The sequence below is a fragment of the Myxocyprinus asiaticus genome, chromosome 20 (genome assembly GCF_019703515.2).
Source record: "Myxocyprinus asiaticus isolate MX2 ecotype Aquarium Trade chromosome 20, UBuf_Myxa_2, whole genome shotgun sequence".
In the NCBI taxonomy this organism is placed as follows: domain Eukaryota; kingdom Metazoa; phylum Chordata; class Actinopteri; order Cypriniformes; family Catostomidae; genus Myxocyprinus; species Myxocyprinus asiaticus.
The window spans coordinates 10,187,965-10,207,592 of record NC_059363.1 but is presented as its reverse complement, the minus strand read 5'-3'; the positions used below and the strand labels follow the sequence as shown (position 1 = coordinate 10,207,592).

Genomic DNA, 19,628 nt, shown 5'->3' with positions numbered 1-19,628 from the left:
TGATGCCCTCTGATGGGGAGAGAAAGAGATAGAGTGAATGCCCTCTATGCCATCACTGGATTAGCCTTTCCCAGCCAAATACTTTCTCACAACACACACACACACACACACACACACACACACACACATGTCAGTTTCTCTGTTGCTACAGCAACAGCTTATTTTCCATGTCAACTGCAAAGCTGTTTCTATGGAGACACATATACAAAAAAAAAAAAAAAGAAAACATTTGCTCCACAGCCAGAGACCAGATGTGAGAGTCACATGGAACAGCTTTACTGTTCTGACTAACTTGCAGACACATGCACACCATAAACACACACACACACATTTACGCTCAATATACAACACACACACAGGAATGCATTTATCAAGCTTTGAAAATAACTAAATCAATACTCATTGAGCATCTAATCAGTCCCAATTCATGTTCTTCATGTCTTTATCAAACAATTTAAAAATGTAATCAAACAGAAATCAATTCAATCAGCATTTACTGATACTGTAACAAACTCTAGATAAAGGCCACCCACAACTCTATTTAGACACATTCAGCTGTCTAATGTCCCAATAACATTCATTCAACCCTCTATGGACAGGTTGGAGAAATAATCCGCATTGGCTGGTACATTTTTGTTTTGTCACGCCAGACTTTTGACAACATGCAACTGAAAACTAAAAAAGATATTAAGAAAACCGAAAAGGGGGCATCATAATTTATTATATATATATATATATATATATATATATATATATATATATATATATATATATAAATGATGATGCCCCCTTCTCGGTTTTCTTTATATTATGTATATATTGTATATATATTAGTTTTCATATATATGATTTCACGCAATATAGTATGCAAGATTGTACATTTTATTTTCATATTTCGCTTTTGATCCTTTTAATCAAATTTTAGCTTGTGTACAAATGTCATTCAATCATGACATTCTATCAACTGATGTCATGAATTTGCATTTTTATTAATGATACAAGCTGTTGTCACTGTTTGAAATTTCATACAAATTGAAAGGTTGGAAAAATGGTTGGAACCTAATGAAAATACAATTAATAATTATATTATAAAAATCACAATTTAAGTGCTATTATATCAAAACTACTATGTAAAAATAAATAAATAAATAATACAATTTCTACCAAACCCTTGCATAGTTTTGTAAAAGATTTTTATTTGTGAAATTCTTTCATGTTTACAGTGTTTTCTGAAGTTAAAATATTCCATACTGTATGATTGTTCCTTTAACTATTCATGTATTTACACATTTATTACACTTACTACATTCCTGTATTTTGTTGAATGTTTTATATGCACTTGAGCGATTTACATTTGAGTTTACACTGATATGTATAACAAGCGCTAAATTGGTACTGTCTCTTTAAGAGAAGTGTTTACAGTTGAGTGAACAGCGCACATTAACGAGAGAGAAGTTGCAAGGTTATTTTTCCCTTATCCATGCAATGAATGATTAGAAATAATGTTATTTTTATCTTTTTGATCACCAACTGACTGTAAATAGCAGAAAGGATATTAAAAGAGACATAAAATGAAAATGGGGTGCCTGGCAAGTAAAATCTGAATATTTACTCGCCAGTGGCTAATAAAATCAATATTTTAGTCGCATAGCGCAAAATTTGGTCGGATATGCGAGTGATTTACTCGCTATGTAGAGGGCTGTTCATGCAATGTTTGGGAAGCACAATGAAAATGTAGCTTTACAAATGACAAGGCAATCTTAACTTATTTAGTAAGTAACTGAACTACAGTGCAGTCAATCAACTGTTCTGAAAAGTAGTTACACTTCATTAGCTACACTACAAGCAACCAACAAAAAGTAGTTAAATACATATAAGCTATGTAAGGGTGCAATATCTTTTTTACCCATATTACTAAATGATTATATCATTTATTTTTATATCAGTGAAGTATTTAGAATCTGGCTCACAAAAAGTTTGGAGAACCTCAATTAGGGTGAACAAATCAATCTGGACCAAAACTATGCTAAATACACCTAATTTGACTGAAATAAAAACATTCTGTTAAAAAAACAAAAGTGTAAAATGCCTGCCAATTCAATAAGAACTCAAAGGAATCCATGAATCTATATTTTAACAATTTAAATGAACCTACCAAATGAACCGATTTACTACAATAAATCAGAATGCCAATTTAGAAAGGATATTAGGAAAGCGTTTTTGCTTATTGCCTCGTTTGTAAGGCTGCGTAACACAATGTGACTGTAAAAGGTCTCTACTTTAATGGAAAGGAGGAAGCGGGAGACGGCGAGAACTCGCTTTTCAGCACAGTCTCAGTACGTGCGTGGCAGCTCTTTCCCTCTCACTGGCGTCCGGCTTGCTCTTAAAGCCAGTCACTCTCACTGCAATGACAAACAACTTTTAGAGACAATCATTGCCAGGTGATGATCCTTACCGTTCTCATCTCCTGATCTCGCTCTCCATTCACAAGCCAGCGCTCAACCACGCCCCCACCACCACAGTGACATAAAAAAACAGCAATGTAGTGTTTTGCTTGTTACTAAAAGCTACCCTTTTTTGAAACAGCTGAACTACTTCACGCATTTAGTTTACTTTATATCACTGCATTTCAGTATCCAACAGATACCAAAGAGTGAGCCACGCGTTGGTATCCTTCATGCGACGGAGCCACTGGAGCGGGGTGTGGTCCAAACAGAGGGTGAAAGCCTGTCCCAGGAGGTAGTACCGAAGGGTGAGGACCACCCAATTGATGGCCAGACACTCCTTCTCAACAGTGCTGTACCTCGTCTCTCTCACCAAAAGCTTCCAGCTGATGTACAGCACCGGGCGCTCCTCCCCTCCACCACCTGGGACAACACGGCTCCCAACCACCTGTGCGAAGCGTCGGCCTGTACAACAAAAGGGAGAGAAAAATCAGGAGCATTTAACAACAGCCCACCACAAAAGTGCAGCTTTCACCTGCATAAAAGCCTGTTGGCATGGCTCCGACCATTGGACCGGGTCTGGGGCTCCCTTTTTAGTGAGATCAGTCAGCGGGCTGGTGACGTCCGAATAATTAGGCACAAATCTCCTATAATAGCCAGCCAGCCCCAGGAACTGTCTCACCTCCTTTTTGGTCTTGGGTCTCGGACTATCAATTTGGGGGTGCACCTGCCCATGACCCAAGTGGAACCCCAGATACCGTACCTCCACCCATCCAATTGCACACTTCTTGGTGTTTGCCGTGAGTCCCGCCTGTTGCAGAGACCTCAGAACCACCCTCAGATGCCGCTGCTAATCATTACTGTATATAATGATGTCATCCAAATAGGCTGTAGGTGTATACAGAGTGTGGTCTGAGGTCTTGTTTCATAAGGCGCTGAAACACAGCCGGGGCCCCAAACAAACCGAACGGAAGGTCACAAATTAGTGTAAGCCAAATGGTTTGGAGAAGGCCTTTTCCTCACGGGACATTGGTGTTAAGGGGATCTGCCAATAACCATGCCAATCTGGCAATAATAAAAGTGAGCCACGCCCAACCGATCGAGCAGTTTCGTCAATAAGAGGCATTGGATACGCGTCAAATTTAGACACCGTATTGACCTTTCTATAATCCACACAGAACCGGACCAAGCCATCGCTCTTCAGAACCAGCACCACCAGGCTGGCCCAGTAACTGTGGGATTCTTCTATTACCCCCATTTCAAGCTTTTAATTCTTCTCAAACCAAATTATTTGTGTGCTCGGGTTATCAGTAGGGATGACTGCGTACCACCACCCCTGGTGTTGTTTCAAAATGGTGTTTTATGAGGTTTGTACGACTGAGAAGGGGCAAGAACACGTTCAAGAATGTATTGCATTTCGTTTTTGCTGTTTGAAGGTCCCTCCACCCAATTTTCCCTCACGACATCTAAGACACTGCGAGGCTTACGCCCATACAATAATTCAAATGGTGAGAACCCCGAGGAGGCTTGCGGGACCTCTTGAGCTGCAAATAACAGGGGCTCAAGCCACTTATCCCAATTCCGAGCATCTTTGTGCACAAACATACGAATCAAGTTTTTCAGGGTTTTATTAAACTGTTTGACCTAGCCGTCCGTTTGCAGGTGGTAGACGCTTGTCTGAATGATTTAATACCCAATAAATCGTACAGCTCGCGTAGTGTACGTGACATAAAAGTAGTGCCTTGATCAATGAGGATTTCTTTTGGATTCCCCACTCGGGAGATAATTCTGAAGAGTGCCTCTGCAACACTACATGCTGAGATGTTGTGTAAAGGCACTGCATCCGGATATCGTGTTGCATAGTCCACCAGAACCAACAAAAAGTGATGCCCGCATGCCGTCTGCTCTAAAGGCCTGACGAGGTCCATACCAATTCTTTTGAAGGGGACCTCGATCAAAGGAAGCGGGTGCAAAGGCACTCTTGGGGTGGCCGGTGGATTCACCAGCTGACATTCACGGCATGCTGTGCACCATCTGCGAACATCTCCGTGAATGCCCGGCCAATAGAAATGGGCCATTAGATGGTTCAGTGTCTTTTCCTGCCCTAAGTGACCCGCCATCGGATTATAATGAGCTATCTGGAATAACATTTCTCAACGGTTCTTCGGTATCAATAACTGGGTTGTATCTTCCTTTGTCTGAGCGTCTTGCGTCACTCAATACAACCGGTCATTTATAATAGAAAAGTACGGATAGGACGCTGACTACCACCCCTGGAGTCGCGAGTTCGAATCTAGGGTGTGCTGAGTGACTCCAGCCAGGTCACCTAAGCAACCAAATTGGCTCGCTGGCTCCCAAATACGCCACCATGTGGTCCTCTGCTAGCTGGATGACTGTTTGGAGCAACACCGGGCGTTGGCACTGGACCCACTCTGCCATCCCTCTCGGAAGTCGAGCGATAAACTGCTTCAGTACCACCAGATCGATGACAGCTCCGCGTTGCATTGCTCAGCCAGCAACCACCTCCGGCAGGCATCACGGAGCTGCTGGGTGAAGACAAACATGCGGCCGTGCTCGCCAATGGTCATCGAGCGAAAGCATTGACGCTGCTGCTCGGGTGTCCGGCCGACACATTGCAGGATGGCTTTCCTCAAGTCGGTGTACACCAGGAGGTTCTCTGCTGGTAACTGCTGCGCTGCGAGTTGGGCTTCCCTGGACAACAGTGGAATTAGCAGGACAGCCCAATGGGTGCTCAAACAAAGAGCCCAAAGAGCTCCAGGAAGGCCTCCGGATCGTCTTGGGGGCCCATCTTGACTAGTGGAACCTGGGGCGTGGCAGTTGTGGGGTCCTGGGTCGCGGCGGCAGCACCCTCCTGGTGCAGCAAGCTCCGGAAACATCTGCCGGTCCTCCGCTTGGGCCTGGAGGAGCGCAATGAACTGCTGCTCCTGTTATGTGTGCAGCTCGAGGAGGGCCTGATGTTGTGTCTGGTGGATGCTGGCATGCTGGATGCTGGTCTTGACAACGTATTCCAGAAGTGAGGGATCCATGGTCCTCCCGGGTTTCGGCACCAGTGTAAAAGGTCTCTACTTTGATGGAAAGGAGGAAGCGGGAGACGGCGAGATCCAACTCAAAAAGGTAATTTATTTTCTCAAAAACAAACTCGCTTTTCAGCGCAATTTTAATAACAGCACAGTCTCAGTACATGCGTGGCAGCTCTCTCCCTCTCACTGGCGTCCGGCTCGCTTTTAAAGCACATCTCCACTCTCACTGCAATGACAAACAGCTGTTAGAGACAATCATTGCCAGGTGATGATCCTTACTGTTCTCATCTCCTGATCTCGCTTTCCATTGACAAGCCGGCGCTCAACCACTCCCCCACAATGACATAAAAAAACAGCAATGTTGTGTTTTGCTTGTTACTAAAAGCTACACTTTTATGAAACAGCTGAACTGCTTTACACATTTAGTTTGTTACTTTATATCACTGCATTTCAGTATCCACCATAAAACAATAACAGCATTTATTAAATGAAATGAAAACTAAGGTACCATAAGGTCAGACTTGCACTTCCCACTCCGCAGTTAAAGACTGATATCTTGATGCAGAGCGGTTTTGGCATGCTTACCTGGTTCCTGTCCTTGTCCACTTTCTTAAAACATTTATTGAGTGACAGATTGTGCCTGACTGAGTTCTTCCACCCTGTTGGGGCATTGGCAAAGTAAGGGAAGTGTTCCAGGATCCAGTTGTATATGTCTTTAACTGGCAGTCTTTTGGAGGGCGCATCTTCTATAGCCATGAAGATGAGGCAACTGAATGAATAAGGGGGTTTACAGTTCGGGTTCTGCTTGGCGTCGTAAGGGAGGTCCGAGTGGGCCGGGGAGGGCGGGGTGTCATCATCCAGGTCCAGCACAGGGCTGACGCTCCTCAGCACGGGGTCGCCGAAGCTGTTGAGTAGGTTTTTGCTCTCATGGAGCCAGTTGAGGTTGGTGAGCTCCTCGTCTTCCACGCTACCCTTTTCTAGTTTGATTGTGGGAACAGCCAGGTCGATGTCTTCAGCCTCTTGCAGGGTGCACGTGAAGGAGCTTGCCTGATAGAACTGGCTCAGGCCCCTTGCGACGCTGACCCCGGAACCTTCCGGCTTCTTATTGGGAGGCATAACCGGACCCATTTAGACCAAGGCTCCTATGGAAGACACCAGAGAAAACATGGTCACTTTCAAAGAAGGTCAAAGGCCAACAATACACTTTCAAAATTAAATGTTTAGCAGAATGTCCAAGATGCTCTCATCCATATAATGAAATGTTGACCACAGCTGCCAAACTCCAAAAAAGGACAAAAAAGCAACATAAAAGCACACATAAAATTTTTCATAGCATGTGCTATAATCCGAGACTGAAATTCGTAATTCACTCATAATCTTACCCTCTACCTTCATTCTTAAATCCTGGTTTACACGTGAATAAATTCAAACATGGCTTTTAAAGACACCAGTTTTTATGTCAGTTACATGTCTTTGCAACACACCAGGTTAAAATGTACATAAACATGAATGAGATTTGAAAGCTATTAACAAGGGGAAGATTATTAGTGAATTATGCTTTAAATTTGGGTCTATTGCTCACAAAAATCTGTCATATGTCTTCAGAAGACTTGTAATATAGAGCATGAGTCATATGCACTACTTTTATGGTGTTTTATAGAGACTTTTAACCTTTTTAAAGTTTGACAGCCCCTGGTCACTGTATGCGTTGTTGCATGGAAAAAAGTAGCGTGATCATTATTCCGAATTTTTCCATTTGTGTTTCATAGTAGAAAGAAAGATATCTGGGTTTGTTGCAGCATGAGGGTGAGTAAATGATGACAGAATAAAAAAAATGTGGGTGAACTAAATGCATTGGTTTACAAAAAGCAATAATTATTTCCCAAAATGCTGGGGGGCAAACACAGAAATGTACTTGTAGAATGATCATGTCTCTTCAGATAGGTATAATGATTGCTACTGTACATCCCTGACTGTCACAGAAAACTGTAACATCCTATTTTACATCATACATGATACAAATCAGGACAAGAGAGTGACTACAGAACACACTTCACAAATTTTTTGGTATTTCTCAACATTCACAATCCAAAGCCACAACAACTCATTTAAAAAAATGTCACGACTGACTCTTGAAAAGCCTTGAAGGATGACTAAGATTACTTAACGCTCACATTACAACGGCACTGCGGGAAGCTCTAACTTCCTTCTAAGGAACAAAACATTCTCTGTGAGTACAGTACAAGAATCCTTCTACTTTGTCAGCTGCAGGAATGCACGGCATGCCAGCCTGCTCTCTGAGGTGATGTTGACTGGGAGGAACAAATACCAAGCGACTAAAGATTCCCATCTATAGTGTAAAATATTTCAAGTAAACCGAATACATTGCTCAAGGCTATCTACAAATAACTGCTGTTCTGTTCTTTCTCTTTCTTGTTCTTTTCATAGGTGTCATTCACAGATAAACAGCCTATACAGTAAGTCTTGTCAGATCACATCAGTCAAACTCCTAAAAGGAAGCTCGTGTGTAGCCCTCATCTACGTCCAAATAAAAAAATGGCACTTTGACAAGTACAAAAAAAAAAAAAGAAAAATAACAACTTACAGTGCACAAGTCATACTTACTACTTATATTATATTTTAGAGTGCTTTTTGGTGTTTTTCGGAGCTTGACAGATCACTATGCACTGTTGATGTATGACAAGAGCTGTGTTAATATTCTTAAAAAAGTATTACTAACCTAATAATTCCTAGTGATCTTTTTCAGTCCACTTACTCTACAAAAGCTTGGTATAATAGAGTAGAAAGACATTATAGGGGCCATCATGTCAATCACTGAATTAAGTACTCGGAACATGACACCAGAAAAACAGGCTGCGATCTTCCCCATGATCTATCACAGAGATCAATTCATGTGCCGCTGTCTCTCTTGCTGTCTCACTTGCTTTCTCAACACACCCAATGTGCCAGTCCATTTGCAAAAGTAATTACTGGAAATATCAAGTTACAAACAAAAATTCAAATATGATACTGCCAAAAATTAATAGCCTAATTAAAATCAAATATGAGTGTAGGTTTTATTTTTCTGTACAGATGATGCGTGTAATTTCTGCCCCACTAGCGTCACCAAACAGAATTGCAAATATTAAGAATGTTTTCGAACAGGTTTCCCAAACACTCCCCATTAGATAGAAAAAAAGATAGTCATGCACCACAAATGGCTTATCTCAGTAAATTAAGTATTTTAACATATTAAAATGTTTACACTTCAGCTTTAAAAAGTGATTATGCAGATTCCACAATATCATGACCTGCTTTATGCTGAGTGTAAATCAAAAATTAGATGCACTTAAAGATTATTCTTAAGCACCGTGGAGAGCAGTATCTTGAAGTGGAACGGAATTGCCTCTTGTTCAAACTAGCCACACGGACACTAAAATCATTCATGAAAAATCAATGTACTGCATCTTTCCAATGAGTAGCGCTCATCTCACTCACCCTCTGATGGGGTGCTCCGGTCCCGTGAGCCGCTGCACAAGAAAATTATATTACAGCTGACAGTAAAGTAATTTAATTGCACTGTTGCCATGACAACGGCAGGCTCTGTTTAGGCCTAATTTGCTGGCGACTGCCAACTGTGTCCCAAGAGACCTTAAACATGATTCTTGACCATTATTTCAACTTTGAACAAAACTTCGAATATCACATGGCAAGAAGGTGCCACAATTTGAAATCATTTTACTCTACCTTCCTGCTTTATTTTATTGTGAACAGTTGTCATTCAAAGCATTACATAAATTCACATAAAATATTACATAAGAACCGCACGTTTTTCACTTACACAAATATAAATCTGGTACAATGTGCTTGAATTGAGCTCAAAATCAGATATAATAAAGTCAAACAAAGTAAAGCATGTATACCGGTTTACACACAGCATACACACTGATGCACAATGGACTGTTGTGAATGACATATTATATCAGATGTTCAGGCTTGGGTTTGTTTCTGCAGGATTGTATTTCTGTAGCTAATGATGGTAAATGTGCACTATAGCCTTCAGTCCAGATGACAGCAGAAAGTCAGATCACAGAGGGTGGGTTAAAGCTACACATAATTAGGCATGATGCTCTGATCAGAGCCCAAATACCATCTGCCTGTCTAAATCAACATTTGTTTGGCAGCCTCGATATAAATCATTTATTAAATGCATGCATACTGTACATACAGTTTGTACTAAATACAGTGATTTATATCTGCATATGCAAGCAATCGGCCATTATGGCTTGAATAAATTCATCTCGCCCCAATGTCTGCCATGTGCTAAGATTCATAGCGTTATTCTATAAACTACTTTATTCATTTACATGCCAACATGAGTGACATAACAAAGAGAGCACTTTGACACTAACACGGCTTTGTTCCCTCATCAGCAATCTTAACATCTGACTAATAACCGCATGTCTGAGGGCCAAGAGAGATTCTCTATTCAACACACTGACGCGGACTGTCCTGATGTTACAAGCCGGGCGACTGCCAAAATGTCACTTTTCTGTTCAGTTAATTGGGAGAGCTACATTAAAACAAGCACAAAGTCATTTAAAGAGGGTAAAGAACAAGTACTGAGCCCATTTACTCTGGTAATAAATCACTCACTTAAGCAGTCAGCCACAAACATGTGAAAAAGTTAACTTTACATATGTAAACCTGATGTATTTCACGTCGTCACGTCACATTCTCATTAAATTACAAAAATTTGACTAAACTAGACATTTACATTTTCTGAAGTAGGTCGAAAGTTCTGCTGCTGAAATTGGTCTGTGCTTACCGAAAATCGAATCACTGTCCCCTGTGGCCAAAGCTGGAAGTGTTGTGTAACATATGGGCACATGAGCTCCAGTTTCCGGGTGAAATGTACACAGAGTGGCACAGAAAGAGAGTTGTATTTTAAGTTGTAAATGATGCTTTATATTCTAGGAATGCTTATTTTATTAACTCTACCCCCACCCTTACCCAGACCCCTACCCTAAACCTAATCATCAGTGAAACAAAAATGTTATCTTAGATGAAAAATGCATCACCATTGTTTATGCAAACACGATTAATTCCTGGTTTACACAGGACAAGAACCCTGGTCTTCTCCCACACCATGTTTTCAGTAGTGCTAGAGGGAAATGTTTTCACTCTTGAATTGATGCAGAAATGTCTGATGGGAGATGGGACTTGTCAATAATTCAGCTGAATGGGGTTGATTTCAGCGTACATGAACTTTCGGAAACAAAATGTCGAATGAGCTTTGCACGCCCATGACCCTGTCGCCAGTTCACCTGTTGTCCTTCCTTGGACCACTTTTGGTAGGTACTAACCACTGCATAGCAGAAACACCCCACAAGACTTGCCGTTTTGGAGATGCTCTGATCCAGTTGTCTAGCCATCACAATTTGGCCCTTGTCAAAGTTGCTCAGATCCTTATGCTTGCCCATTTTTCCTGCTTCAAACACATGAATTTCAAGAACTGACTGTTCACTTGCTGCCTAATATATCCCACCCCTAGACAGGTACCATTGCAACAAGATAATAAATATTATTCACTTCACCTGTCAGTGGTTTTAAGGTTGTGGCTGATCAGTGTATAATCACTTTGCAAAGTAATAGCACACCTCTCCTCAACAAGCCACATGCTTTGAGGCATCCTTAATTGTCCATAGCACGAACGGTACAAGACAAGTTTCACACCAAAGTTTAATACTTAGCATTATGGGGTTTGTTCCTTTTTCAGATCCCTAACCACAAGTAAACGTAGGAAAAGTAATAGTGATTCTTGCTTAGCAATTACCACTCCTGATTGATTCAAGTTCTCTCTTCTCAGGGCCTGGATAGCTCAGCGAGTATTGTACAGTACAGACGCTGACTACCACCCCCGGAGTCGCGAGTTCGAATCCAGGGCGTGCCGAGTGACTCCAGCCAGGTCTCCTAAGCAACCAAATTGGCCAGGTTGCTAGGGAGGGTAGAGTCACATGGGGTAACCTCCCCATGGTCGCTATAATGTGTGGTTTCGGTGGGGCACGTGGCGAGTTGTGCGTGGATGCAGCGGAGAGTAGCGTGGGCCTCCACACGCGCTACATCTCCGCGGTAACGCGCTCAACAAGCCACATGATAAGATGCGCAGATTGACGTCTCAGATGCGGAGGCAACTGAGATTCGTCCTCCGCCACCCGGATTGAGGCGAGTCACTACGCCACCACGAGGACTTGGAGCACGTTGGGAATTGGGCATTCCAAATTGGGGAGAAAAGGGGAGGAAATCAAGAAGAAAAAAGTCGACTAAATCTGCTGATGAACTTTAGCTGTCAAGAGTATAAATAAGTGCAGTTTCTTAGAAGAGTTTGTTTTGTTGCTGGATGGAAAAGGAAAAAAAAGTGAAGCAATGGATACACCAGCACTAAATCAAAACAACTGGCACCCCTCCCTCAAGACTGTTATTTCCTTAGACCCAACACACCTAATTACCATCTGACAAATATATGCCATTGAGAAAGAAAATACTTCTGTACCAGCTCTGAGATTTAATTCATACACTTGTTGTAATCTTTTCTCACCTCTTGTGACAAGCTCTTTCCTTCCTTGTGGTCAGAAAGATATTTGTTTGTGATCGCACAAAACAGTCGCCATAATTCTGAAGTACGCAATCGTTTTTGAGTACAAAAACACATTGCAACCTACGCCAAACTCCTGGCAAGCCTTGACTCATCTCTCTGAAGTGTTTACCTGTGAGAATTCTCTTAGAGGGTGTGATCGCATGAACTCCACCTTGAACCAGAATCAGTGTTTCCCATTAATTACCTAGACTGTGGCAGCCTAATTTATCCCACCACAGTTTCATAATGAACCGAAAATATTTTTGTACTTCTCATAATAACATAAAAGATCTCTAAAGTTGTGTTTTGCACCGTTGCTTCGGCAAAGCATCTCTCACTCCCAGTCAGTCAGTCAGCATCCCTGCTGTAAATGATGGCGATGGAGGCTTTCCTTTATTTGACTACCATACGTAACATAAAATAATTATCATATGACAATAGCCTCCTCCCCTGTCCAGTGCAGTTTACATTTCTGTCGCAGAGAATTGAGTTGATTGCGTAGGTACACTATTAGGTTGGGCATCGGTCATAATTTTACAAAAATATACAACATAAACTTTGACATGTTACTTGAGCATGTAACTTAAATGTCCTTTTCTTCTCTCTGGACAAGTAACTTTGATGTCATGTCTCACTAACATGACTACCAGGCCCCCGCCCACTCAAACAGCTGATTAGATGAAGTCTTGTGACCTCCTATGGGCTGCAGAGACTCGCTGCATTGAAAACATTACAAACTAAAAAAAACAAAAAAACAAAGAAGACTTGGCCCAAGGACTCCTGGCATTTATTTGAAGGAGGGAATCCACATAGCTGTATGGAGTTCTGAAAACAAATCCAGTATTTATGTCTTTTAGTCTCAGCTCCAAAAAAAAAAAAAATGTGCTGTCAATACTCAGGAATGAGGGAGAGGTAAAAGGTCACATTCTCTTTGCTGTCTAGGTAGTAAAAATCTGCACTCAGCTTATTTTTAAAGCACTTATCTTATCGCTGTACAACAGAGAAGTGGCAGGTAGACATTTCATACTCCTCAAAGCATAAACCATGTCCAACTCAAAAGGACTGATTAAGTAGCAACAAAACAAGCACTCTGCCTTCAAATAGCCCCAATTACACAAGAAACAATCAAGAGGGTTTTAATCTTTGCTTGAAAAACAACATAAAAAGTTGCAGCGAGTCTATTTATCACAGCTGAAACTACAGCATTTAATTACAGTTAGTCTAGGCAGCCTGCACTGACTTTTTGTGCTCACAGTATTGTTATGCCCACAGCCAAGTATTGAGCAAGAGTTTCCACTTTCCACAGCTTAACACAGTTATCATGGGTTGGTTTTTGCAGAAATGATTTACAGCTATTCGATTAATCTTCCTAAGTGTATGTAATCAAAGCTAAAAAAAGCTTGTGAACGAATGGTCTGGGAACTTGTTGTCTGAGAACACAACTCCAAGATGAATTAGAAAATCAGTAATACTTGCTCTTAACCTCTTCTGAAAGGATGAGGTCCTGATAAGGAAAGGAATTCCCAAGGAATTAAAAATGTCAGATTCCATTTAACAAATCCTTGGTGATTCTATTAACAATTAAGTACTTTTGAAGAAAGTACTAGTATGTTTGGTAACATATTTTTCTATTTTTATAAAGTACACTTTATTAAGACAAAACTTAGTTCTGAATGTGTATCTCTCTTACTACATATTGTCAAATGTTGTCAGTCAATAATTACACTAAATTTAAGCCTAAGTACACATAACACAATAATAACTCTTGGTTTATTTCAATGAACTGCTCTGGCAGATTCAGTGAGTCAGAGTCAATTGACTGATTCCAACCAATAAGTCATGAATTCAAGAGTCCTTTTAAACCAGTTTACTAAAAAATAAGGGTCATGCATTCACAAATCAAACTACACTGATACACAGCTACAACATAATTTCATAGTAGATTCAGCATATGAAAAGCAATGCAGGAAATGCTGTCACAGTATATTAGTATGATGTTCTGTCTGAATTGGTGGAACATCATGAAACATGAAAATCATTTAACATCATAAAATTATTCGGTTCCAACATTTTTTTTTTTTATGGAACTGGCTCAGAATAAGATCCTGACCCTAGTCTTAATGCAGAGGTGATGAGACCACTGAAAGCGTGATTCCTTACCATGCTTTCTTTTGTTATGAATTAACGCATAGCCTCATTTTATCCTCTTTAAAAGAGGTGAGACATAAGTGAACATATCTGGGATATTAATGAAGGTCTGACAGAATAGTCTCCTTTACCTTGGATGTGATCCTCGTTTCCCAAGTCTTGTTTAACTCTCTGCAGTTCAAATGAGTTTGTTTAGTAAAAGAAAAAAAAAAAAAAAATCATTAAGAATGACCTAAGAGCCCTTTTCCACCAAAATCTTGATGGTTCTCGTGTCCAGCCTGTGCTCCGCTAGTTCATGGCCAGGGTAATCTGGAGCCTATCGTAAACCGGCCATGCTTTTCCACTGACCTGAGAGCCGAACGGTGATGTAACGGGTTACTGTCTATGTGGTAGTTTCACGTGACTACCTCAAACATAAACAAATATGGCAGTGTGTTTGTATACAGCTTTTACTCTAGTTTTTGAGGACATTTTTAAACGTACGGATTAATGCAATCCATCGTTATTACATTGCTCAACAAGATCTACGCTAAAGACAACAGGTAATGTAATTACATTATGATGTATGAACTATGGCTTAACTTGCTAAGTTCTGTAAACTGTTACAGTGGAATCATTATTAACATTGGTGTAGCAGATGGCTGTATTTGGATTTTTCCATAGCATATAATATTATTGATTGAGTGACTCCAGCCAGGTCTCCTAAGCAACCAAATTGACCCGGTTGCTAGGGAGGGTAGAGTCACATGGGGTAACCTCCTCATGGTCGCGATTAGTGGTTCTCGCTCTCAATGGGGGCATGGTAAGTTGCGTGTGGATCGCGGAGAATAGCATGACACTCCACATGCGGAGTCTCCGTGGTGTCATGCACAACGAGCTACATGATAAGATGCACTGATTGACGGTCTCAAAAGAGGAGGCAACTAAGTCTTGTCCTCCACCACCCAGATTGAGTTGAGTAACCACGCCACCACAAGGACCTACTAAGTAGTGGGAATTGGGCATTCCAAATTGGGAGAAAAGGGGATAAAAAAATATTATTGATTGAGAATCCCACCGTTTTACTTAAACAGTCCATTTTCTTTCATATTAAACTATTTGTATCAATACTTTTCAGTATTGAATGGATTATAAGAAGTCTCGCTTCATCCGCCATCTTGGATTTATTTTTCCACCGAGCTCATCAAGGTGCATTCTGGGATCGCCTACCCAGGGAAGGATACATTCGATGCGATGTGGCTAAAATGAGATATCTTAGGAGGATAAGTAAGCATAAGTAAGATACCTACCATTTGGAACAGTCTTTGTGTCAGGAGCGAGCCTATGATATCTTAAAAGTGATGTCTTAAAATGCTCACTGTGTTTTTAGAACAGACCTAATGTTCCCTCTTATAGTAACTTCTGTCATTTAAGTACTATCTAAATGATCTTGTCCTAATTTAAGCACACACAGCTAGCCTGAATATAGGCTATGATACTGTAAAACTGTTTTATCTCATGTCGCCCAATAAGCAGATTATGTGAATATTCTATGGTACCTAGTAGCTGAGAGCTCATTAAAGCAGAAACAAAGACTTGATAATTTCAGAGGCTATATATATTTTCCCAACAGAGGTCATTAGGGTAGATTATCACTGTTCTGCAGAGATAGAAACTCCAATTCCAGCTCTGTTCGACTCAGACTAGGCTGCTGCCCGTGAGGAAAGGTTGGTAGTCAGGCTGCTGCGCAACTGTGTCACCACGGTTACTTTGAGCCACACGGGCGTCCGTTTCCCTGGCAACGGGAGGATGGCTGGGATGTTGTGACAAGCTGTGTTAATTCTGTCACCCGTGAACCCCAGAGGATCAGCACCATTTCTCTTCATTTCCATCGGAATCTGAGACCCCATTATAATAGTCAGTTTTTCACATATCGGCCTATTACCGCCACATGTTCATTCTTTTCCCCAGCATTCCTTATTAGACACATGGGGAGCAATAAAATGTACAAATTGAACAAGATCTCTGAAATAAATGCTGTAATGGATCTTCATAAAAGCACAAAGCTGTATTTGACTGTGGATTTATATTCATAATGTAATCATGCTTAATGGATCTAAATCATGCCACCAACCCCCTCATGAAGTACAGCGGCCTCCATCACTACAATGCTGAGAGCAGGGTTAAAAACTCAGGCCATTCTCTCTTTAAACAGCACTGGACTTTTTTGTATAATTTAGATTCCTTTGCATTTCTGTCTAGATCAAAAGGTATACTGAATGTCCAGGTAAACATGCTGAAAGAGGCAACTAACTCATGGCTATTTAAAAAAATTTCCAAAACAGAATGAAATACAGTACACTAAAGAAGATGATAAACAAGCATCCTTTGCATATGACAACACTGCAATAATAAAATACATAGTGTAGGACAAGCTGATTAATCAGCCGAAACTGAACCATTTATCCGATAACAGTGTGGATAATACACATTTTTTGGTTTTCAAATTTCCAAATTTTCAAAATTTTTTTTGTTTTTAATAAATATTACATAAAATAACTGCTTATTTCACCATTAGGTGCTCATTACAGATATGTTGGCATTATATCACACAACCTGCTATCTAGATAAAGACATTTACATCAGCACTGAAAAACCCATTTCCAGTGACTACTGAACTGTAATATTTGGGTGTTTATCCAACTTCAGGAACTTGTAAGCACTGTGAACTAAGTTTTTATGTAATTTTTTCTGAAAGTCAAGAAAAATTCCAGCAGAGTGCCATTTCCATCACATCTCAAATTCTGTATTGTTTTGGACTTGACTGTGATGGAAATAAAAAATGTTTTACGGATTTGAGATAAAATTTTCGACTCCTTTCTCAGACCAGAGAACAGACCAAAATGTAATTTATTTACACTATTAATCTTGACAGCAGACTCTTTGGAGGTAATAATTTCAATCTCGATTACACTTCCTATAGCGCCATCTAGCGCTCTGCGCATGCATCAAACATGAGGAAATGTAATCGAGCTTGAAATCATGATCGTGCCAAGAGACTGCAATGGCAAGATGTACAGTGAAAACTGTTCTCACCCAAAACTGATTGGATCGCTTCAGAAGACATTGATTAAACCACTGACGTCGAATGGATTACTTTTACGATGGCTATATGAGATGTATTAAGATAGGGTGACCATACGTCCTCTTTTTCGGACGTTAAAAAAGCATCCGGCTGGGATTTCTAAATTTGCGAAAATGTCCGGGATGATTCGGCTTTAGTTGCATTATGATGTGCATCTGGTCTAATACTTCATTGCGTGTTCGCGCATATTTGCATTGCTTTAACCCCTCTTTGTAAGTCCCACCTTCTCGCACACCAATTGGTCGATTATAAGAGGCTTGCAGCAACTATTGGCCAAATTCCTGCCTGTCAGTCTCTTGCTTGAACAGTTGCTTGACCGTAGCAGCAAATGATAGCTGTGCCCAAACGAAAGTGCAAATTTATGGAAGATTTGCACAAAAAATTCCCATGCTTTCGTTCAGGTCGAGATCAGTGGGAAGCAGAATGTATGATATGCAAAGCTGGCACTTATGTGTCAGTTGCTAATAAAGGTGCAAGTGATTTAGAAGCACACATTAGCTCTGTGAAGCATAAAGGGTCAGCAAAAGGTGAAAGTTCATCAGGTAAATTAACGGACTACTTTTCATGACCAGGTAAAATTGTTATCACATTGCTTCATTTTCCATGGCCATTCAAAATAATAGTAATAGTAAATGAAGGTACACTCATGGCGTCAAATATTTTATTTTAGTACATGGACATTAAAAAGAATGTTGGTACATACGCTGAATGTAGAATGTTTTTATTTTTTTATTTATATATATTTATGTTATGCTAATAGAGTGTCTTTTTCACTGTATTAAAGTTTGCATTCATAGTAACACTATTTTGAACCCTATTATCCACCCCCCCCCCCCCCCCCCCCCCAGCAGAAAAAAAAAAGTGTCCTCTTTTTGGAAAACCAGAATATGGTCACTGTAATTAAGAGTTCTGGGCACCATTCACTTGCATTGTGTATGTCCAACAGAGCTGAGATATTTGTCTAAAAATCTTCATTTGTGTTCTGCAGAAGAAAGAAAGTCATACACATCTGGGATGGCATGAGGGTGAGTAAATGATGACAGAATTTTTATTTTTGGGTGAACTATCCCTTTAAGCATGCTCTTCACTGACACTTCTTAACATGTACACTAACTTTTGAAGAGAACAAAAAATAGGGGCAAAATTGTTTGGTGTGCTGGAAATGACACCACAACCGTGGGACAGTGGTTGCAAATTTGATAGCCAGTTATCACATTTGCTATTATTAAATAAATTGTATTACATAAACAGTACGTAGGCATCATATTAGCCTCCTTGGTGTCCAGATATATTGGAAAACCCATACCAGGTGGCCACTAAACTGTAATACAGAAAGACAGTGATTTCAGTTCCTGTTTTGAATTAGATCTGGAACCTCGTGTCTGCAGTCACGATCTTCAGCTATTAGGCAACCACCACCCAGCACTGGCCCTGCATGGGGCCGGAGGGGGCATATGGTGATAAAATCAGAATGGCTCCAGCTCCCAGCCCAGCGCAGTTGAACCGCATGCAACGATAGTGAATCTGACAGAGCTGCTGCGTTGATGCCTATGACCCGCTACAGCGCAGAGCCCAGTTTTATCACCCCGCAAATCAAATGGACCCGGCTACCATGGAGGTTTTAAATAATGTGGGTTGTGATCAGGGACACACACAGACACACACCTTGACATTCAAATTCTCTCTGAATTCTGCACCCATAGGTTTATATCTTCTCCGTGGCGCTTCCCAGACGGGGAGACTGCACCGAGCCCCGGGAGCCGGGCTAGCTGGGCTGAGGTTTAACATTTCACAGAAGGTCAGTGAGCATAGTATGATTTGAAATCCAGCAGCTTTATCTCCATTGTAAAAAATGGCCATCTCCCCATGAATGCCACTGCCCTGCTGGGGCTCAGCTAATACAGAAAAGCATCCAGGCATAAGAGTGCAAGCTAATCTAATCCCAAAAACAGGGGCGCTAGCAGAGAAAAATGTTTGCACAACACTCATATATCTCAACAAAAAACACAGAAGGATGACAGGTAACTGTATCCTAGACACCTTGCTCAAACTAGGGCTGCAGTATGATCGAGTAAGTCCCTGTTGTTGCGAGCATCGGCTCAGGGCCTGGGAGGGAGCACCCAGGAGACAGGAAATTTTATTTGCCTGCATATAGGTGACAAGGGAAACCCAGTTAGAAGCTGAGTCCATAGATGCGGAGCCTCAGGGGGAGAGGGCACTTATTGAAAATTAAG

At 40.9% G+C, this 19,628-nt stretch overlaps 1 protein-coding gene across 3 annotated transcripts in view; it reads right to left on the bottom strand.

The window, feature by feature from the left end:
• LOC127411487 (forkhead box protein N3-like) overlaps positions 1–19,628 on the bottom strand; it is a 152,347-nt gene that overhangs the window by 86,242 nt on the left and 46,477 nt on the right. For all 3 annotated transcript variants that reach the window (XM_051647102.1, XM_051647103.1, XM_051647104.1), the window contains exon 2: positions 6,071–6,627. In XM_051647102.1, coding sequence (XP_051503062.1) covers positions 6,071–6,613 — 543 coding nt within the window. In that variant the 5' untranslated portion in view covers positions 6,614–6,627. The remainder of the gene's footprint in view (positions 1–6,070; positions 6,628–19,628) is intronic.